At 34.1% G+C, this 20,728-nt stretch overlaps 1 protein-coding gene across 3 annotated transcripts in view; it reads left to right on the top strand.

Annotated features, from left to right (window-relative positions):
• The window catches only part of SS18 (SS18 subunit of BAF chromatin remodeling complex), a 76,353-nt gene that overhangs the window by 11,785 nt on the left and 43,840 nt on the right, over positions 1-20,728 (top strand). For all 3 annotated transcript variants that reach the window (XM_081252998.1, XM_081252999.1, XM_081252997.1), the window contains exon 3: positions 1,334-1,418. In XM_081252998.1, the coding sequence (XP_081109124.1) occupies positions 1,334-1,418 (85 nt within the window). The remainder of the gene's footprint in view (positions 1-1,333; positions 1,419-20,728) is intronic.

Below are 20,728 nucleotides of genomic sequence, written 5' to 3'. Positions count from 1 at the left end.
TCACTGGTGTTCGTGTATGTCCAAACTCATCAAATTGTATACATTAAATACGTGAAGTTCTTTATATATATCAGTTGTATCTCAATAAATTTATAAAAAAACAAACAAGCATGATCTTGTTGGTGAAGAAACTTTAAGTTCAGTGAGAAATAAGTTTTTTCCTCCCTAATAAGAAAATAGTAGTGAAACCAGTTTTTCCAGCAGGATAAAAATAATGCAGCGAAGAATTTACTAGGATTCCTCTTAATGCTGTCTGTTTTAGAAAATTACTTCATTTGGGATCCGTATTAGAAGACTTTATTTAGCTGAATAAAGTTCTTTTGACTTATTTTCATTATTTTAATTTGTATAGTATTAGTAAGTGAAATTCTGAAAGCTTAATTTGATGCACGTTTTACGTTTGTATTATTTTGTGGGTTTACCAGCACTAGTAATTCGATCACTACTAATTTCAATCTGGTTTCATCTGAGTTAATTTTTTAAATTATGAAGAGTGGCTTAGCAAAACTAATTCATAGGTAAGTAAGATCACAATAAACATGTTTAACCACTTGACTCTGATAATGAGAATTTGCTTTATTTTTTAAAGTTAATTTGCTGTGTTGTTGGTGTTGGTGTCCTATTATTTCCTCCATCCCAGTGCTTCAGCATATAACTTTTTTCTTTTTTTTGTAATGGGAGATGCCTCTTTATTGTCCTCTCTATACATCCTGATAGATGGGCAGCATAACCACAGCAGGCATAAATTGTTGGTCACTGCTGCAGGAATGAGAAGGGAAAAAATGTGTGGTTTCCACCTCCTTTCTGACATTTTAGCAGAGCGTGTTGACTGTACTTGGCTTTGAGGTTTTTGGCAACACGAAAATGGCAGAGGGAAGGGAATAAGCATATCAGTTTTGTTGATTCCTTCATTCTAGATCTCTTTGCATATATGTGTGGAGCCAGTACCTGTCTCAGTTATTCCATTTACTACACTGTACAATCTTGTACAAGTTATTAACCTTTCTAAACCTCAATTTCTTCATCTGTGAAATGGAGAAAATAAGAATCTTCACCTCATAGTGTTGGTTTGAGGATTAAATCGGATGTTTAAGTATGTAAAACAACTATAGCAATATCTAGCACATGGTAAGAGCTCCGTGTTTATTATTGTCTTTGAACATACTTATTTGGAATTATTTTGCAGAGGAACTAGGAAAAATTGAAGTGCTGTTGATGTTCAGGTAACAGAAATCGCTCATTAAACTTGAGAAATAAAATGCTGTTTGTATAATATGTAAGCAGATAGGAAGAAAATTATTTTTTAATATTGATATTTGTTTTGTTTTAATAGGTATCAACAGATGCTGCATACAAACCTGGTCTACCTTGCTACAATAGCAGATTCTAATCAAAACATGCAGTCTCTTTTACCAGCAGTAAGTACCTTTAAAACAGTGTGAAGTAGATAATCTTTATAGAGTTCTTTACAGAATAACACATTTTTGTTTGGTGATTCTGAGTTTTGTTTAGCAAATCCTGCTCTCTTCTGAGAACATGAAGATATTCTCCTATATGATCTATAAGCTTTATTATTTTGCCTTCATATTTAATTTGAATTAATTCACCTGGAATTGATTCCCTGACTGAGGAAGTTATATCCATTCATCTATTCACTAACCCACTTATTTATTTATTTATTTATTTATTTAAATGTGTAATTGCACAAATTATTTAGGAACAAATCTGTAATATTTTAAAGCAGCTCCCCAGCCATCATATACATAATTTAATATGCATCTCTGGCAGATAAGGACTGTTATCCCACACCACAAAATTAACCAGAATCTCTTAATGTCTTATAATACCCAGGATGTTTTCACTTTTCACCAATTATCTAAAAAACTCGAATGTTTTAATGATTGTTTGCCGCAGAATCCAAACAGGGTCCACCTGTTGCATTTGTTGATCTGTGTCTTAAGTTTTTTTAAATCTGTATCAGTTTATATTTTTTATTCTCCATTTATTTGTTGAAGAAACGGGGTCATATATTTTGCAGAATTTCTCACATTTTGGATTTGGCTGATTGTATCCTTGTGGTTCTTTAACGTGTTCCTCCATCTCATCTCTGTTTCCTCTAAACTGATAATTTATAGATTGAGAGGCTCCATTAGAATTAGGTTTAGTTTTATGTTATTTCATTGGTGGCACCGTGTTTGTGTTGCCTGTTGTATCTCATTAGCAGGGACATATTTTGTTGTCCCGTTTTTAGTGATGTCAGGATTGATCAGTGCACACAGTTGGTACCGGTCTGATCAGTCCATTATAAAGTTCCCCATCTATCTTTCAGTTAGTGGTTTTAGCAGTCATTGGTGCTTGTTGACCAGGTTCGTTGTTTAATTTTGGGATCCAAGAACAATGAGTTTCTAATCTTACAGTTCCTCCTGCATTGTACTTCTTTTAAAAAGGAAAATTTCCTTTCATCAAATATTTGGTTATCCTGAAATAGAGAGTTCCTATAGGAAAATCATGATAAAGGCTTGATTCTATTCCTTTATCAATTTTCGTAGTAACAAGTTGGTCTCTAGCAACCTGCGAAAGATGACCAAGGATTTTATCTTTTTTTAATTATCTGAACTTATACATTTTTATATTTTTAATGTGTTTAAATCCATTGAGTCATTCTTTGTGATACTCAAGTTTTCTCACCTGTGGTCAGTGGGTACCCCTTCATTTGGCTCCTGTGTCCTTCTGACATGATTTCGGTATTGTATAGCTTCTTCGCTTCAGAATTTGTGAGAGAGATCAGACTGATTATATTTTCTGTCCCAGAACTATTCTGCCCCAACTGTTTTTCCAACCAGCCTTTTTCCTATGGGAATTGGTATTTAGAAACCATAATTTGGATGTTTGGGGCATTCATTATTACTGAGTTTCCATTTTTTCTTGGCATTTTCAGCAGACAGAGGTAGTAAACATGCTTTTTAAAAAGAAAGAAAATATTAAATTAGTGATATTGCCACTTCAGGAAAAGTTTTTTTACCCAGATTTGATTTTATGTATTAGTATCTCTTCTGTCTTACTCTCAAAATCTTGATACCTCAATGACATTATTATAGTCACTTGTTTGCTTTATACTACTATATATGTAACATAATTTCAATATAACAATACCAAGATTGCCGCTAACAATAATATGCTTGTCCTTAGATATCTCTCACTAGGGATATATAATGAATAAATTTAGTTTTGAATCTGAAAGAATGTTAATGTGATTTTTGCCATCGACTTCATTACCAGCTAGTATGAGCAATAGATTTGATTTCATTTGTTTCCAGGTAGATAATTCTCTCCCAGCATTATCTGTTGGAAAAATAAAACAAAATATCTTTTCTCCATTTTGTCATGCCACTTGATATTATATATCAAGTGTCCATATATGTGCGGGTCTGTCTCTAATCTCTCTATTCTGTTCCATTGACCAATTTTTATAAATTCCACTATCTTGTCACAGTTGTCATAGTCTAGTAAGTCTTGATGTATATTAGAGAAGTTCTTTACTTATTCCTTATATTCCTTATTTTTTTCAGGAATATCTTGTGTACTGGTCCTTTGCATTTCCATATACACTTAAACATCAGCATGTCCAACATAATCTGCTTGTGATTTTCATTGAGGTGAACTTGACTATAAATCAATTTGGGGAGAATTGATGTCTCTACAATACTGAGTCTTTCAAATCATGATCATTGCATGTATTTTGATTTATTTAGTCCTTTACTATCTGTCAATAAAGTTTTGTGATTTTCCTGCAAAGGAAATTTACACATCTCTCTCCTGCAGAGAAATTTACACATCTCTCTCCTGCAGAGAGATTTACACATCTCTCATTGGATTTATTGCTAAGTACCTCGTATTTTTGAGGCAATTTGAAATGGAATCATTGTTTTTTAAGTTTTATTTTGTAACTGTGATTGCAGTTTACATAGAAACGCAATTGATTTTGAATCTCACAGCCTTGTTCAACTCTTACTTCTAACAATTTTTCTGTAGATACTTCCACTTTTCTATATTCACGAACATATTTATGAATAATGAGTTTTGTTTTTTCTTGCCAATCCTTACACCTTTTATTTCTTTCTCTTGCCTTACTTCTCTGGCTAGGACCTCCAGTACATTCCTGAATAGAAGTGGTGATAGAGGACATCTTAATCTTGTTCCTGATCACAAAGGGAGAGCTTTCACTGTTTGACCATTATGTAGGATGCTTGCTGTAGTTTTTTTTGTGGATACCTTTTATCAGATTAAGGAAGTTCCCTTTCGTTTCTGTTGTGCTAATAGTTTTTGAATGGATGTTAAATTTTATTAAACACTTTTATTACATCTAATGAGGTGATCATAGTTTTTTCTTTAATCTGTTAATGTGGTGAATTACATTGATTTACTTCTCAGTGCTCAGTCAGTCTTGGGTTTTTGTAATTAACCTACTTTTTCATGACCCACTTGGTCATGGTCTTTTTAAAAAAATTGCTGTATTCAGTTTGTTAAATTTTTGATCAAGATTTTTATGGCTGTTCATGAGTGTCATTAACTTTTAATTTTCTTTTCTTATAATGCCTTTGTCTGTTTTTTATTTTGAGGTTATGCTGGCTTCATAAAATGACCTGCAGAATTTTCCCACTTTTTCTTATCTGGAAGAATTTGCAGAGTATAGCCATTTCCTAAAGGATTGGTATAATTCTTTAGAAAAGCGATCTGGATCTGAAGTTTTCTTTGTGAGGCTTTTATTTACTGACTCAATTTCTTTATGGTTATAAGACAGCTTATACATTTCTATATCTTATGAGATAGCTATTTTGGTAAATTGTGCTTTTTAACATTTTATCCAAATTTTCAAATTTATTGACATAAAGTTTGTGAAATAATCTCTTTTTTCTAATGTTTGTGGGATCTATAGTGATAGTTTATTTTATTCTTAATGTGGTTTATTTGTGTCTCCTCGTTAAAAAAATTTTTTGATCACTGTTGCCAAGTATTTATTGTATTTTCTTCTTTTAGTCTTTTTAAAGCATCAGTTTTTGACTTTGATCTTTCTCTGTTGCAGCATTTCTCAAACTTTTTGTTCACAGAACCCCATTATATTATACTTAAACATTACTGAGCACTCTGAGGAGTTTCATGTCAGTTATATACACTGATATTATTGATTATATTTTACTTATTATGCTAATATTCATTTAAAATGAACAACAGTAAGCCCATTGCGTGTTAATATAAGTAACATTCTTTAAAGGAAAAATAACTATCTTTGAAAACAAATTTAGTGAGTTAAATGACACTGTTTAATAATTTTGCAAATTTCTTTTAACTGGCTTAATAGGAAACATCTGTATTCTCATATCTACTTCTGGATTCAATCTAGCATATGTTTTGGTTGAAGTAGGAGAAAATCCAGTCCCACACAGATGTGAAATTTGAAAAGGGAAGAATATTTTTAGCCTTTTTAGGTTGTGGATAATCTGTGATAGTATAGCAGATCTCAGCAAGTGTTTTTTAAAGGTTAGTTGCAGTATGGAATCTGAAATTATATCAGTACATTTTTCTTACTCTGGTACATTAAATTCATTGGTCTGTCTTGCATTCTGTATGGATCTTTTACTCATGTGTGATTTCATAACATCATTCTTTGGTCATTTGGAAAATAATAAGTTCACTTAGTTATGCACCTTTTCCAAATACTGATATATTTCATCATATGATACCAAAAAATTGGCGATTTGTTGAAATCACCACCAATCTAATCAGAAAGGTCTCTTAAGTACTGGGATGTTGTCAAGCTCAAGACAGTAAATATAAGTTTGCCAAATTCCCAATTCTTCCTTGAAAAGTCAAATCTGATCATTCGCAGAAAATGCCATCAGTTGTTTTCCAGGCTCACGGTGTTCAGTTTTAAGGAAATGTCTGCCAGATACCCAAGCCTGGATAAGTATAATTTGTCTAGATATTATTCCTTTTTTTTTCCCCGGTACGTGGGCCTCTCACTGCTGTGGCCTCTCCCGTTGTGGAGCACAGGCTCCGGACACGCAGGCTCAGTGGCCATGGTTCAGGGGCCAGCCACTCCCCGGCATGTGGGATCTTCCTGGACCGGGGCATGAACCCGTGTCCCCTGCATCGGCAGGCGGACTCTCAACCACTGCACCACCAGGGAAGCCCTAGATGTTGTTCTTTTAAGTAAAATTGGTGTCCCATGAAAACAGTGCCTAAATCAGCAAGCAGCACAATCACAAAAGTGTTTTCATTTTACTTTGATTTGCAGCAGATATGTTTATTATTTTCACATTTTGTCACACAGAATATTTAACTGACATGGAGAATTTAATAAATGAATAATTTTTACTGCTTCATCAAGGACATTCTTAAGTGAAAATGACTTTTTCTTTCTTTAACTGCTAGCCTGGGGCAGTCAATAGTACGATGATTTACAGTAGAGTTTGATACCTTTATATATGCCAAGGCTCCATCAGTGACATCCACTTTTGCTTTTGCACCATGATGTTGTAAATATCAACATAGCCTAAAAGGCAAACGTCAACTTAGTAATAGTTGTGACCTTTTGGATTCCCTAAAAGAATCTTGAGAAGCAGACTTTGTGACCATTACTCTTTTGTATGTTTTTGGATATGATTAATTTCTGATCTCATCTTTATTATTTCATTTTATTTTCCTTCAGTGTATTTTGCTGTCCTTTTTCTGAGTTTTTTATTTTTTTAATTTTTATTTTTTTTGCGGTTCACGGGCCTCTCACTGCTGTGGCCTCTCCCGTTGCGGAGCACAGGCTCTGGACGCGCAGACTCAGCGGCCATGGCTCACGGGCCCAGCCGCTCCTCGGCATGTGGGATCCTCCCGGACCGGGGCACGAACCCGTGTCTCCTGCATCGGCAGGCAGACTCTCAACCACTGCACCACCAGGGAAACCCCTTTTTCTGAGTTTTAAGATGAATGCCTTCCATCAATTTTAATCCTTCCATACTAATACATGCATTTGAAGGGTGTAAATTTCTGTCTAATTAGTTCTGTTATATAGTATATTCATATTTATTCAGTTCCAAATATCTTATAATTTCCATTGTTATTTCTTCTTTTTACATGGGTTGATAAATATATTTCTTAGTTTGCAAACATAGGGAGATTTTATTGTTTTCTTTTTCTTAATGATTTCTGACTTCATTGCATCATGGGTAGGTAACACTTTGTATGATTTCAGTTCTTGGGAATTCTTTGAGATTTGTTTTACGATCCAGCATATGGTCTGTTTTTACAAATGTTCCATGTATTCTTTAGCCCCTGAGTGCAGAGTCCTGTATATGTTCACTAGTTCAAGTGTGTTAATCTTGTTTGAATCTTCTGCATAGCCTTACTGATTTTTTTTTAACTTTGTGAAGTTTCATTTGTGTGTTTGTTCTATCAGTTACTGAGAGGTGTATGTTTAAAATGTCCAAGTATAGTTGTGGGTTGACTGTTTTTCCTTGTAACTCTTTTGAGTTTATTACATTTTGAGGCACGGTAGTGGATGCATATATGTTTAGAAATGTTATAGCTTTCTGATTCTTTGTAATATGTCATTATGAAGTATCCCTCCTTATCTCTAATTATGCTTTTGGTGTTAATGTCTACTTGTCTAGTTTTTGTGTAGCTGAGTCAGCTTTCTTTAGCGTTTGCATGGTGTATCTACCTTTCCATTTCTTTGTGTTAGAGATATGTGTCTTATGAACAGCATGATGTTTTTTTTAAAAAAATCCAATCCAGCAATCTTTGTTATTTACTTGAAACACAAATCCATTTACAGTGAACGTAATTGCTCATATATCTTAATTTAAACCTACCATCATAGAATGCACTTTATTTTTGTCTCATCTGTTTATATTCCTTTTTTTCTGTTCTTTTTGTCTTGATAATTATTAAAAAAATTTTTTTTCCCCACTAGTTTGGAAATTATATACTTACATACTTACTGTTATTTTAGAGGTTACTATATAGTTAACAATTCAAGGACCCTCAGATACTTTATTTCAATTCATTCCCTCAATGACCTATCCATTGTGTTACACATTTTAAATCTGTGGATGTTTACTCACAAGTGATTTTTACTTTTTTTTAAAGTTAGTCTTCATTAGATGATTATCATTGTTACCATTTTTGATGCCTTTCATTCCTCCCTTCATTTACAACCTTTTCTCTCAGATCATTTCTTTTTTCCTCCCTAGAGAACATATTTCAGTATTTCCGTTTAGCATTGGTTTGGTGGTGATAAATACCTTCCGGTCTTTTTTTGTTGGTTTGTTTTTGTTTTTTTGGTGATCTGAAAATGCCTTTTCACTATCATTCTTAGAAGATGTTTTTGCCAGGGACAGATTTTAGGTTGGCATGTGAGCACATTAAATTAATCATTCTACTGTTTTCTGGCTTTTATCTATTGACAGTTGAATGTCAATGTAAACGTTACTATTTTGAAGGCAGTTTGACTATTTTCTTTGACTGTGTTGAAGATTTTTTGCTTTGTCTAGAGTTTTTTGTAGTTTTACTATGATCTCTCTAGGTGTGCGTTTCTTTTTATTTATCCTGCTTGGTGTTTGTTGAGATTTTTGAAATCTGTGGATTGATATCAGTTTTGGAAAATTCTCAGCTGGCTTTCTATATTGGCTAACATGCCCACAGCAAATGTAGCCCCCAGGTTTGGGCCCATGTCTCTAGATTTTTTTTCTTCTGGATCTTGGTCTGTTCATTTCTGACTACTTTGTCTGCTCTTCCATATCTTTAAACATATTTTAAAAGTATTTTCTCCAGCTTTTTTTGTTGTCCGCAGTGGAGGGTTTGAATGACCTAATTTGCTGTTAACCTATGTGATTCCTGAGTATTGGAATAGAATTCTGTTTTGCTATCCATAGAATATTATTTATTTTTGAGGCTTCTTAGATATGACTGTTTCACTGGAGAGAGAACAAACACTTGCAGAAGGACTACTAAGTATTGGGTCCTTTCAGTACTTTATTTTATCCTTAGAGAGTTTTTTAAGATATTAGTCCCATTCTATGGTTGAGGAAACTGAGTCTCAGGGTGATTAATGCGTCTAGGGACTTGTAGTTGGTAAGTGCTAGCATGGCATTTGAACCCAGGCCTTACTGAAAGCAGTTCATGCATTATGATACCAAGTCATGTTGCTATTAGGATGGAATAGAAATTAAAGTCTGACCCATTTGCTCTTAAGTTTGTGTATCAACGTAGGACGTGGCTAGATTTTTCAAGAGCTTGAATCTAAATTTTACAACCTGCAGTGTCTTGATTGTTCTACTGTGTTGTTATGGAAATGAATGCCTTGATCATTGTGTTTCTTTCTTGTCTAGCATTATTCCTGTACTCAGGTGTTAAGTTTAAAAAAAAGTTAAATGAATGAGTCTGCTTATAGTTTGGGGACTATACTATAGATTTAAGAGGCAGGTTGAGAATTTAGCTTATTAGTGGGAAGCAGCCGCATAGCACAGGGAGATCAGCTCGGTGCTTTGTGACCACCTAGAGGGGTGGGATGGGGAGGGTGGGAGGGAGACGTAGGAGGGAGGGGATATGGGGATATATGTATATGTATAGCTGATTCACTTTGTTATACAGCAGAAACTAACACACCATTGTAAAGCAATTATACTCCAATAAAGATGTTAAAAAAAAGAATTTAGCGTATTATCATCATGGTGGCCTATAACTCAGTGATTCTTTTTTTTTTTTTTTTTTTCCTGTTCTAGTACATCTGAAAGATGTGACACATTGTGAACATGTTCTCATCAAAACAGTAACGCATTGCGCAGGGGTTCTCAAGTCAGGGCACTGAGTGTGGAGAGGGGACGTTCTCCTCCAGATAGTCTTATTAGAGTCTCGTGGGTGGTTGGGGAATGAGGGTAGTTTGCAGAGTGTTCTCAAGTGATTCTGTTAACCCTTCTGTATCCCTTCTACCCAACCAATTGAGAGTCTCTAATAAGTCTCTGTGACTTATGATACTGTGCAATTCTGGATTTTGTCAGTTTGTCTTGATTTGAAATATTGTCTTCATAATATATGGAAATGTCTTAAAGTCTTAAACATTACAGTTTCTCATATATGTCCCATATTCTCTCCAGCTTTTATGCAGAACACAAAAATGTTGGGTCATACCACACATCTTGAGATTTAGTTACTCATTTCTCTTGCCCTTTCTCAAGGAGGTAGTAATTATTGAGAAGCCAATGTGGTAAAATTTAGCTTCCCATAGATATTCATTAAGGTACTGCAAAATCTCTAACTCAGAATTTACTATTCCATTCTCATCTGTTGCTAAGTTATACACTGTTATTGAATTTTTTCATTTGTTTTTTATAGAGTTTACATTTTTCCCTACAAATGAAATAGGACAGTAAAAATTATTACTATTTATATTCAGGGAAAATATTATGTTATTTTACCGTCACCTGGTTAAGAACCATTACAAAGGAAAGACACACATTTCATTACAAACCTACCATTGTTTCAGATTCATTTAACACAGTCACTATTTTACATCATATTTTACTAAAGAATATAGTTATTGCCATTTGTGTATTTTGAAATAAAATTTTTCCTTCTTAATATTGGTCAGTTTTATTTAAAATATATGATCAAATTTTCATTTGAAAAAATGGGTATTTTGAAGGTTAGGTTGCTTGGGAAGCTAAGTTAACAAAGGAAGAGGGGTTTTAGAAAGCCTAGAAATAAATAGATCCTCATAGTAGGGGTAACAACAGAGAGTTGGACCAATAATAAAAGCGGGGCTAAAGAGGGGAAAAATCGGCAAGAAGGAAAGCAGTTGGATTAGAGATGAAATAGGAAGAAAGGTGAATTTGAGAAAACTAGCATAGTAGAATACATACAACCAATCTGCCGAAAGGGATAGAATATACTACTTACTAACTGTAGTTTGAGAAATTTTGACCCTGAAAAAGGGCTGTATGTTTTAGGGTGATTTTACTGAAGTTTTCCAGAACAGCGTTTTTCACTTTATTTAACTGGTTAGTAGTGTGCTCATGATTATACGTATGCTCAACTTTTAAGTTTTTTAATGTCCTCCCAAAAGAGGAATTATGTATTTATAGTAATATTTCATGTATCTGGAACAAGACCAGATCTAGCAAACTTCTCCTATTTGAAAGAAAGTCAAGAATTATAAAACCAGGAATAAATGGAAAAAGACCTAAAAGGAGAAAAACAATTTATAAAGCCAGTGTACTAACACTTAGGCATTTTGCTTCTTAGTTTGTGCCCTGGGTATTCTTTTCTTATTTCAAAGGCATTGTATTTGTAACAGAAACTGTTCTTAGTCTTACACATATTTGAACAAGTTTGCTTTTTCTATTTTAAGCCCATAGCCAAAAAGCAGCAAATCACACATCAGAACTTGGAGAGTGTATTCCATAGGCAGGCATACTTACAAGCAGTGTACCTGACAGCTGAGGTGGCATTGAAAGAGACCAAACATTTGTACAAAACTGACATAATTCAAAATTTACACTATTCTGCCTCCATTTAGTAGAGGTATATAGGGTCCTATCTACCTTGGTAACTGTTGGAGGCATCATTAGAATGTTGGTTTTCAGAGTTGGTATTTACTTTCTGAAACAACATAAGCTATTGACATAATTATTTTCATTATATGAACTAGGAACAATTTTACCAGTAGAAAATATGGCTATATTATGTATATGTAAGTCCTTCCTACAAATGTACTTTGAAGAAATTGCATTTCTAAGTTTTAGGCTAGTATTAGTTATTGTTAGTTTATTTTTGTCATCTGCTAGTATTATGAAGTAGTAAGCACCATTGATTTAAGAAAGAATTATGAGAGAAAAGTTTAAATGAAAAAAAAAGCTTTTATCCATTGATTTAATTTTTCTTTGGGAAAAACTTGGGGAGAAAATAGTCTTTTTATTGTGGTAGTTCATTTTGAAGGCATACAGTCTAGAAATATTTCTACAGAATTAAAAGTTTTATAACTGGAAGGAGCTTGGATAATCACATAGTCTAGTGTTTCTTTACCTTGGCTGCACATTTTAAAAGCTTTTCAGGTGATTCTATTGTGTAACTAGGAATTGAGGATTTTATATTGCTACGCATTTTAAATGGAATATCCAGTGATGTTTGAGGATATGCAAAACTTTGGAAAAATATGATTCCTATTTCTGTAGTATCACCTTCATTTGATGTGTACCGTGACCATTTTTACAATACAAGAAAGATAATACTTATTCTATAATACTATTAAATGAAGGATTAATTCAGACAATTCATGGTGTCCAGTATGTAGGAGGTACTCAGTAAATATTGATGGTGATGAAGATGAAGGTAGTATGCAATTGGAACGTGTAAATGGAAAGAGAAGTCAGATTAAGGAGAATTTGAAAGAAGATTAGCAAGTTTCAGTTACTGAATACATATGCAGGATAAGGAAGGAGTTTGGAGACTCAACTGACATTAATGCCATTCCCTAAGATTGAGTATGTATGCATTTAATTTTCTTTTGTCAGTATGGAAGAAGGCAAAGCGTATATTTGTAGAATCAAAGTTTTTTTTTTAACATCTTTATTGGAGTATAATTGCTTTACAATGGTGTGTTAGTTTCTGCTGTATAACAAAGTGAATCAGCTATATGTATACATATATCCTCATATCCCCTCCCTCTTGTGTCTCCCTCCCACCCTCCCTATCCCACCCCTCTAGGTGGACACAAAGCACCGAGCTGATCTCCCTGTGCTATGCAGCTGCTTCCCACTAGCTATCTATTTTACATTTGGTAGTGTATATATGTCCATTCCACTCTCTCACTTCGTCCCAGCTTACCCTTCCCCCTCCCCGTGTCCTCAAGTCCATTCTCTATGTCTGCGTCTTTATTCCTGTCCTGCCTGAAGGTTCTTCAGAACCATTTTTTTTTTTTAAGATTCCATATATATGTGTTAGCATACGGTATTTGTTTTTCTCTTTCTGACTTACTTCACTCTGTATGACAGTCTCTAGGTCCATCCACCTCACTACAAATAACTCAATTTCGTTTCTTTTTATGGTATGCATTTAATTTTAAAAGAAGGCTGAAAGTTGATTGGAATTACTTGTCTTGCTTTTCACTTAATTCATTATGAGCATTGTTTAAAGAAATCTCTAATCAGATACACTTGAATTTTAAAAGTGTTAAAGATCAGTTTTGTTTAATAGGTGTTCTGTCCAAAAAATAAAAGTCTTAACTATTAATGAAAATTGGTTAGAGGAAGTAGCCTTACATTTTATATATTGTTTTTTATTTCCTAAATTTCATTTTTTGGTGATACCACACTTGATGTTTTGAGTTAGCATTGGGCACTTGATCAGCCTTTCCTTACACAAGTGTCAGTAAAAACGATAATATATCCGTCTTCAGGTTCAGTGACGGTGCTGGCAGACCATCCATCTGTTAAGATATTTCACTGACTAAAATTTGATATTACAGGATTTACTGTTTACAGGTGTGATCCACGTGAAGTGAAGGAACACGTGGGAACACGTGGTTATAGAGTTGTGGAACATTTTAAAGATTAGCAGAGTTTATTTCTTTCATAAATTTTAACTTAATTTTTAGCACAGGAAATACTTGGATGTGGTTAGAACATTAAAAACTACAAAAGGTCATACAGAAGCCTACTCCCACCTCTGTCTTATACCTGCTTTTTATGCAAATAAAAGGCAATGTAAATACATACTTTCCCCTTCTTTTCTAGGCAGGTAGAACCTTGCCATACACACTGTTCTGTACCTTGTTATTTTATTACAGTTTTTTTAATGAAAGGGTTTAAGTTCTTATTTAGAATTATGGAAAGAACTTTTCTTCAATATTGTCATCATTTTCAGAGTGTTTTAAGTGTTTGCTGAACATGATCATATTTATTTGGTCAGTGTGATAATGTTGAAACTTGTATTCTTTAACTTCTGTGATAGTTTTCTTTTTTACCTTTCTAGCTGCTCGGCTCCCTATGTTTTACCTGCCTATCAAATGGTGATGATCTGTACTTGAACAACTTTTTACTATACACACCCTTCCTGGGAGATTTCACCCACACTCCTGGTTTTTTATATTCTTGACTTGATGTTCCCCTCCATATTCTTGGCTCCCAAATATGTATCTTCTTGCCCAAGTGTGCCCCCACGAATCTAGCTTCCACTTGACATAACCAGTTTGGGTATTTTACAGGCCTCTCCACACAATGTAGGCAAAAGTCATCTGTCTCAGTTCCCCCTCTGTTCCCTGCTGTTAAAGGAAAAAAAAGTGCACAGCCATTTTGCTATTTCCTACCTCAAGTGAGTAGTGTAAACACTGAGTTCTTTTAGTCAGAAACATAGTGATCATCTCAGACTACTACCCTTTCTTTCACCAGCCACAGCTGTCTTCTTTCTCTTCTACCTAATAAAGTGCTGCAAAATAAAAGGTGTCTAATTAAGACATTTTGGTATTAAAAACAGAAGCAAGACTACAGGTGAAGTGGTCTTTTGAAATGTGTATGTGTATTTTATATGCCAGAAAGTTCTATAAATGATATTAAAGACAACAGATAGTAATTCTGTAGTATACTTATATGCTATTTTGGAATTATGTATATTTAAAGTACATTTGAAACATAGAAGTAATTAGTTCTGCTGCTGAGGATTAGGGAAGGTTTCATAAAGGAGGTAACCCTGTATTTCATAGAGAATTGGTTTATGGGGGCACATTTCTCTACATTAATGTACTATAGGGAGCATTTTGCCAACATTGTTGCCTATCTTGTCTTTTTAGAATCCTAGGAAAAATCATGTTAACTATTTGCTGGATAGCATATATAAAATTCAGAAGACTGTCTGAGTCCAAATATGTAAAGAAATTGGATATATCTTACTGCGAGAAATACAAATGTGTGTGTAATTTTCTTGCAGAACTATATTAGTGAATGAAGCTTATAAATGTACTAGAGAACCTAAAGGTTGTCCTTTTGTTATTAATTGAAAATAATGTATCTAGCTCACCTCTATAAAGAGGAGAATTTGTTTGCCGTGTAGCTAAGAAAGTAAAGAACCTAAATGTTGGAAATTAAGTAATTTACTCTTATTTGCACAGAATAAGTACAGAAAAGTATTTGTACAAGGTTGTTTAAGCATTATTTTTATTGGCAAAATAATAAAACAATACAAGGAAAAACTGTCAGTAGTGAGGATGGGTGAAAAACTGTTATTCAGTTGAGTTCTGTACTTTTGCATGAGATTGAATTATTTGCTGATATAGAATAATACCTACAGTAGAATTAATAACAGGATAGTGTGACCGTACTTTTAAAAACTAAATATATGTTTATATATATGAATTTTGAAAAAGATCCTGGAGACGTGCATACCAAGCTTTTAGCAATGGTTCCCGTGTGTACTGTTTCTATTTTTATAATGATTACACATTATTTTTGTAATTTAGCCAGACTGGTATAGATACAAAAATAATATTTAAAAAATCCAAGATCAAGCAAATATATATTTCTTCTTTTTTTTAAAAAATGTATTTATTTATTTATTTATTAGTTTTGATTGTGCTGGGTCTTCCTTGCTGCGCACAGGCTTTCTCTAGTTGTGGTGAGCGGGGGTTACTCTTCGTTGCGGTGTGCGGGCTTCTCATTGCGGTGGCTTCTCTTGTTGCGGAGCACAGGCTCTAGGTGCGCAGGCTTCAGTAGTTGTGGCTCGCGGGCTCTAGAGCACAGGCTCAGTAGTTGTGGTGCATGGGCTTAGTTGCTCCGCAGCATGTGGGATCTTCCCGTTCCAGAGCTTGAACCCGTGTCCCCTACACTGGCACTGTGCCACCAGGGAAGTCCCAAGCCAAATATACATTTCTTAATGGGTGGTATTATTACAACTTTAAGAAAGGCTTAGAGTCCTATCTCCCAGTGTTTCAGGAGTAGATTAGTTTATTTATTTTTTTCTTTTCTTTTGAAAGAATACTCTAGAGAAATCTTCTGGTCTGTGAAGAAAAAGACATTTACTTTTTGTTCTTTAGATTATATGGTTCTGGAGTGATTGTTTAGTGATTAACATTATCAGGGTCTGGAAGGCTTGGTTTTTCAGAGCTGAGACAAAGTGTAATGTTGGATTTGTTATGGTAAAAATGTTTGCTGTTTCATAAAGTTGAATTTAGTGGGGAACCTAGTACTAAAACTGGGGAGAGTATTTTTAGTACGTCAGTCATTCTGGAGCCTAAGGCTTTAGGACATATGAAGAATCAAAATGCTGTGAAAATAACTGGGAGATATTATTAGTTATGAAAGTTAAACTGATCACATTTTATGATAGGACTGAATATTAGCTATCTTTTTTGGAACAAGGTGCCATATGACAATTTATGAGATTGTTAAATCGAAGAAATCAATTGGTGAGGTCAAAAGCCAGCATAAATTCAAGGCTACCCATGGTGGCATCCTGAAATGTCTTGTAGGCACGAATGAGGAATCGAGGAGACCTTCCTAAACTGTTTCAGATATGTGTAAAATTCATTTTGGGGAGACTGATTTTAGGACTAGGAAGTAAGGCAAATATGATACAGATGGGGCTTTTGGATCCAGTCTTGGTTGACTAATCAAGAGTCTTTTGTGTGTATAGGGATCATCTCTTTATCAACTTTTGGAAGTATTTTATCTGTGTACATGTATCTATATATGTAAAATATGTGTAGCCTGTTTTGAATAATTTATTTTTAAATCTCCTATTTCTACATGTCACTTTAGTGCCTCCTTTGGGGAACTGTTTTAATGACAGCTATGCTAATGATAGTTATACAGATGAAGAATTGTTAAAATTTGTATTTTTCAGTTTTTTTATATTCTAAAGAAATACTGAAGATAATTTTATAGTCAGAATTATTTTTAGTTTTATAGTAAATCATTTAAACTTGATGGTTTCTTCATTTATTTATAAATGAAGTGCCGTTTATAAGTGCCTACTGTGTGTCAGGCAATGTTAGTTTTTGAAACATCAGTGAGCAAAACATTCCTGCTTTCTTGGGTTTTATATTCTAGCAAACGAGGCAGGCAAAACAAATAATTAAATCATGTGGTCTGTCGAACAATGGAAAGAGCTAAGGAAAAGGAAAACAGATAGGAGAGGGAGAGGTGTATTGGGAATGCTGGAGGCGGGCGGGGGATGGAATTTGTAATATGAAGTAGAGTGGTCAGGGTATACCTCTTTGAGAAGGTGACATCTGAGCTAAGACTTGAGGAAGAGTGTTTTAGGCAGAGGAAATGGTACTTATTCAGTACCATTTATTGGAAAGATCAGTTTTTACCCATTGAATATAAGTCGTTTTGTTGTAAGGTGACTGTATGTGTTACACTGTTCCTCAACTCTATTCTGTTGGTCTTTTTATTCTATTGGTCTGTTTATCTGTCCTTGCACCAACCAATATCTTAATTATAGCAGCAGGTAGTATTGTTCTTTGAGTGTCCTGGCTATTTTGTCTTTTGTATTTCCATATAAATTTTACAGTCAGTTTGTTAATTTCTACAGAAAGCCTGTTGGGATTTTGATTGAGATTACATGGAATCTCTAAGTCAACATTGGAGAAACTGGTATCTCCACAATATTTAGTCTTCCAGTCAATGAAGATGGCATATCCTTCTGTTTAGTAAAGTCCTTAATTTCTCTCAACAGTGTCGCAGTGTAGAAGTAATGCACATCTCTTGCTAGATTTGTTCCTAGCTATTCAGTTTTTTTGGATGCTATTATACATGATATCGTCTTTTAAATTTTAATTTTCTAGTTTATTGGCAATATATAGAAATACAGTTGATTTTTATATATTGACCTTGTCTCTAGTTACCTTAGTGATTCTCATAGTTTGTTACAGATTTTCTTGGGGTTTTCTATGCATTCAATCCTGTCATCTTTGAATAATAATTATGTGTCTTTTCCAATCTTTTATTCCTTCTTATTTTTTTCCTACTTTATTTTTTTATACTAATTTGTTTATTGGTTTATTTATTTTGTTGAATAGACTTGGTGTTAATGGATATTCTTGTCTTGTTCCTGAATTCTTGTTTTCTTTCCTGAAAGTCCAGTATTTCATCAGTAAGATGATATTGAGTATACATTTTTTTTTGTAAACTAGATTTGTTATATTAAGGATGCTCCTATTAATTTTTTAAAGTCTTTAGTGGGTGTTAAATTTTATCAGATACTTTTCCTTTATTGAGATGATTATATGAATTTTATTTTGGTAATTTGGTGAGTTACAATGATCAATTTCCAAAAGTTAAATCAGCCTGCACTCCTGGAATAAATTCCATTGGTTATATAATGTATCGTCTTTTTAATACAGTCAGTATTTGATTTGAAAAATTTTGTTTAGGATTTTTGTGTCTGTTCATGAGAAATATTGGCATGTAAATTTCTTTTTTGTAATGTCATTTTGAGGTTTTGGTGTCAGAGTTTTGGTGACCTCATTAAGGATTGGGAATTGTTCTACATTTTTGTGTTCTCTGGAAGATTGTATATGGTTCATTGAGTACTTGTCTATTTTATTTCCTTCATTATACTACTTTGGGTTTGACTGATGTCTTTTCCTAGCTACTGCAGGTAGAAGCTTATATCATTAATTTTTCAACTTTTCTTTTCTTTTTTTTTTTTTTTTTCTTTTGTGGTACGTGGGCCTCTCACTGTTGTGGCCTCTCCCGTTGCGGAGCACAGGCTCTGGATGCGCGGGCCCAGCCGCTCCGCGGCATGTGGGATCCCCCTGGACCGGGGCACGAACCCGCGTTCTCTGCATCAGCAGGCAGACTCTCAACCACTGCGCCACCAGGGAAGCCCTCAACTTTTCTTAAAAATGAATTTTAAATATGCATTTTAAAGCTGTAATTTTCCTTTTAGCATAGCTGTAGCTGCGTCTCACAAATTTTGATGTTGCATTTTCATTACCATTCAGTTAAACGTATTTTCTAATTTCCGTTGTTATTTCTTCATTAACTAACAGGTTATTGGTTTTCTGTTATTGATTTCTAGTTTAATTTCACTGTGCTCAAAACATACAGCATAAGATTTCAATCATTTGTTATTTGTTGACTTGCCCTGTGGCCCTGTATATGACCTAGTTTGGTCTATATTCCTTGAGTATTTGAGAAGAATGTGTATTATGCAATTGTTGCATATAGTAGTCTATGCATGTTAATTACATTGAGTTGTTAATAATGTTGTCAAATCTTTCATATTCTCAGGTTTTTTTTTTCATTTGTTTGTTGTTTTTTTGGTCTCCTTGTTCTGTCAGTTACCAGAAGAAGTATATTAAAATCTCCAACCATTATTATGGATTATTCCGTTTTTCCTTTTACGTTATAGATTTTGAAACTGCAATTATGAGATGTATACAAATTTATGATTGTTACATTTCTGTTGAATTGATCCTTTTATTATAATAAACTATCCTTTTAGTATTTCTAGTAGTATTTCTTTTTATTTTATTTATTTGTTTATTTGGTCACACCACATGGCTTGTGGGATCTTAGTTCCCCAACCAGGGACCAGGGATTGAACCCGTGCCCCCTGCAGTGGAAGCACAGAGTCCTAACTGGACTGCCAGGGAATTCCCCCAGTAATATTTCTTGATTTAAGTCAACTATCTAATGTATGGTTACATCACCATACTTTTGATTAGAGTTTACATAGTATTCTTTTTCTTTTAACACATATGTGTTCTTAAGTTTAAAGTGGATCTCTTGTGAACAGAATATAGTTGAGCGTTTTAAAAAATAATTTTGTTATTTTATTGAAATGAGGGGTCTATATACATTTACCTTTGAACATGATATAGTAGGCTTTCCATCTATCACCCTGATACTAGTTTCCTATTTGTCTCTTTCTGGTCCTTCTTTGAATTAGTCAAGCATTATTTGTTCCTCTCTTCTAGTTTGTTAGTTACACATTTTTTATATGTGCATATGCATTTTTAAGTAGTTGCCTAACAGATTACAATATGCATCTTTGGTTTATTAGATTCCGCTCTAAATTTGTACTTTTAACAGTTGCTGAGAAATACAGGAAACTTGCAACAATATAACTTCATGTATCCTGCTGTCCTTTATGTTAGTCTTGTCATATTTTATACTTCTACATATGTTTAAACTATACTATTCATTGTTACTATTATTTAATTTAATTAATTAATTTATTTATTTTTGGCTGCGTTGGGTCTTTGTTGCTGCACGTGGGCTTTCTGTAGTTGTGGCAAGCGGGGGCTACTCTTTGTTGCCGTGCGCATGCTTCTCTTGTTGCGGAGCACAGGCCCTCGGCGCACGGGCTTCAGTAGTTGTGGCATGCGGGCTCAGTAGTTGTGGCTCACGGACTCTAGAGCACAGGCTCAGTAGTTGTGGCGCACGGGCTTAGTTGCTCCGTGGCATGTGGGATCTTCCTGGACCAGGGCTCAAACCCATGTCCCCTGCACTGGCAGGCGGATTCTTAACCACTGTGCCACCAGGAAAGTCCCACTATTATTTTAAATGTTAATATTTTTATTTATCTACATATTTACCTTGCCATTCCTATTAATCCCTCTAGTTCTGTGTCATTTTCATTTAGCTGGATGAATTCTCTTCATTTGTTACAGGTTATCTTAGCTTTTGTTCATCTGAAACTATTATTGTTTCATTTTTGTGTTTGGAGGTTATTTTCT

Source organism: Mesoplodon bidens, assembly GCF_964165515.1.
Source record: "Mesoplodon bidens genome assembly, chromosome: 13".
Taxonomy (NCBI): domain Eukaryota; kingdom Metazoa; phylum Chordata; class Mammalia; order Artiodactyla; family Ziphiidae; genus Mesoplodon; species Mesoplodon bidens.
The sequence above is the reverse complement of the archived record's forward strand: the minus strand, read 5'-3'. Positions and strand labels throughout refer to the sequence as shown.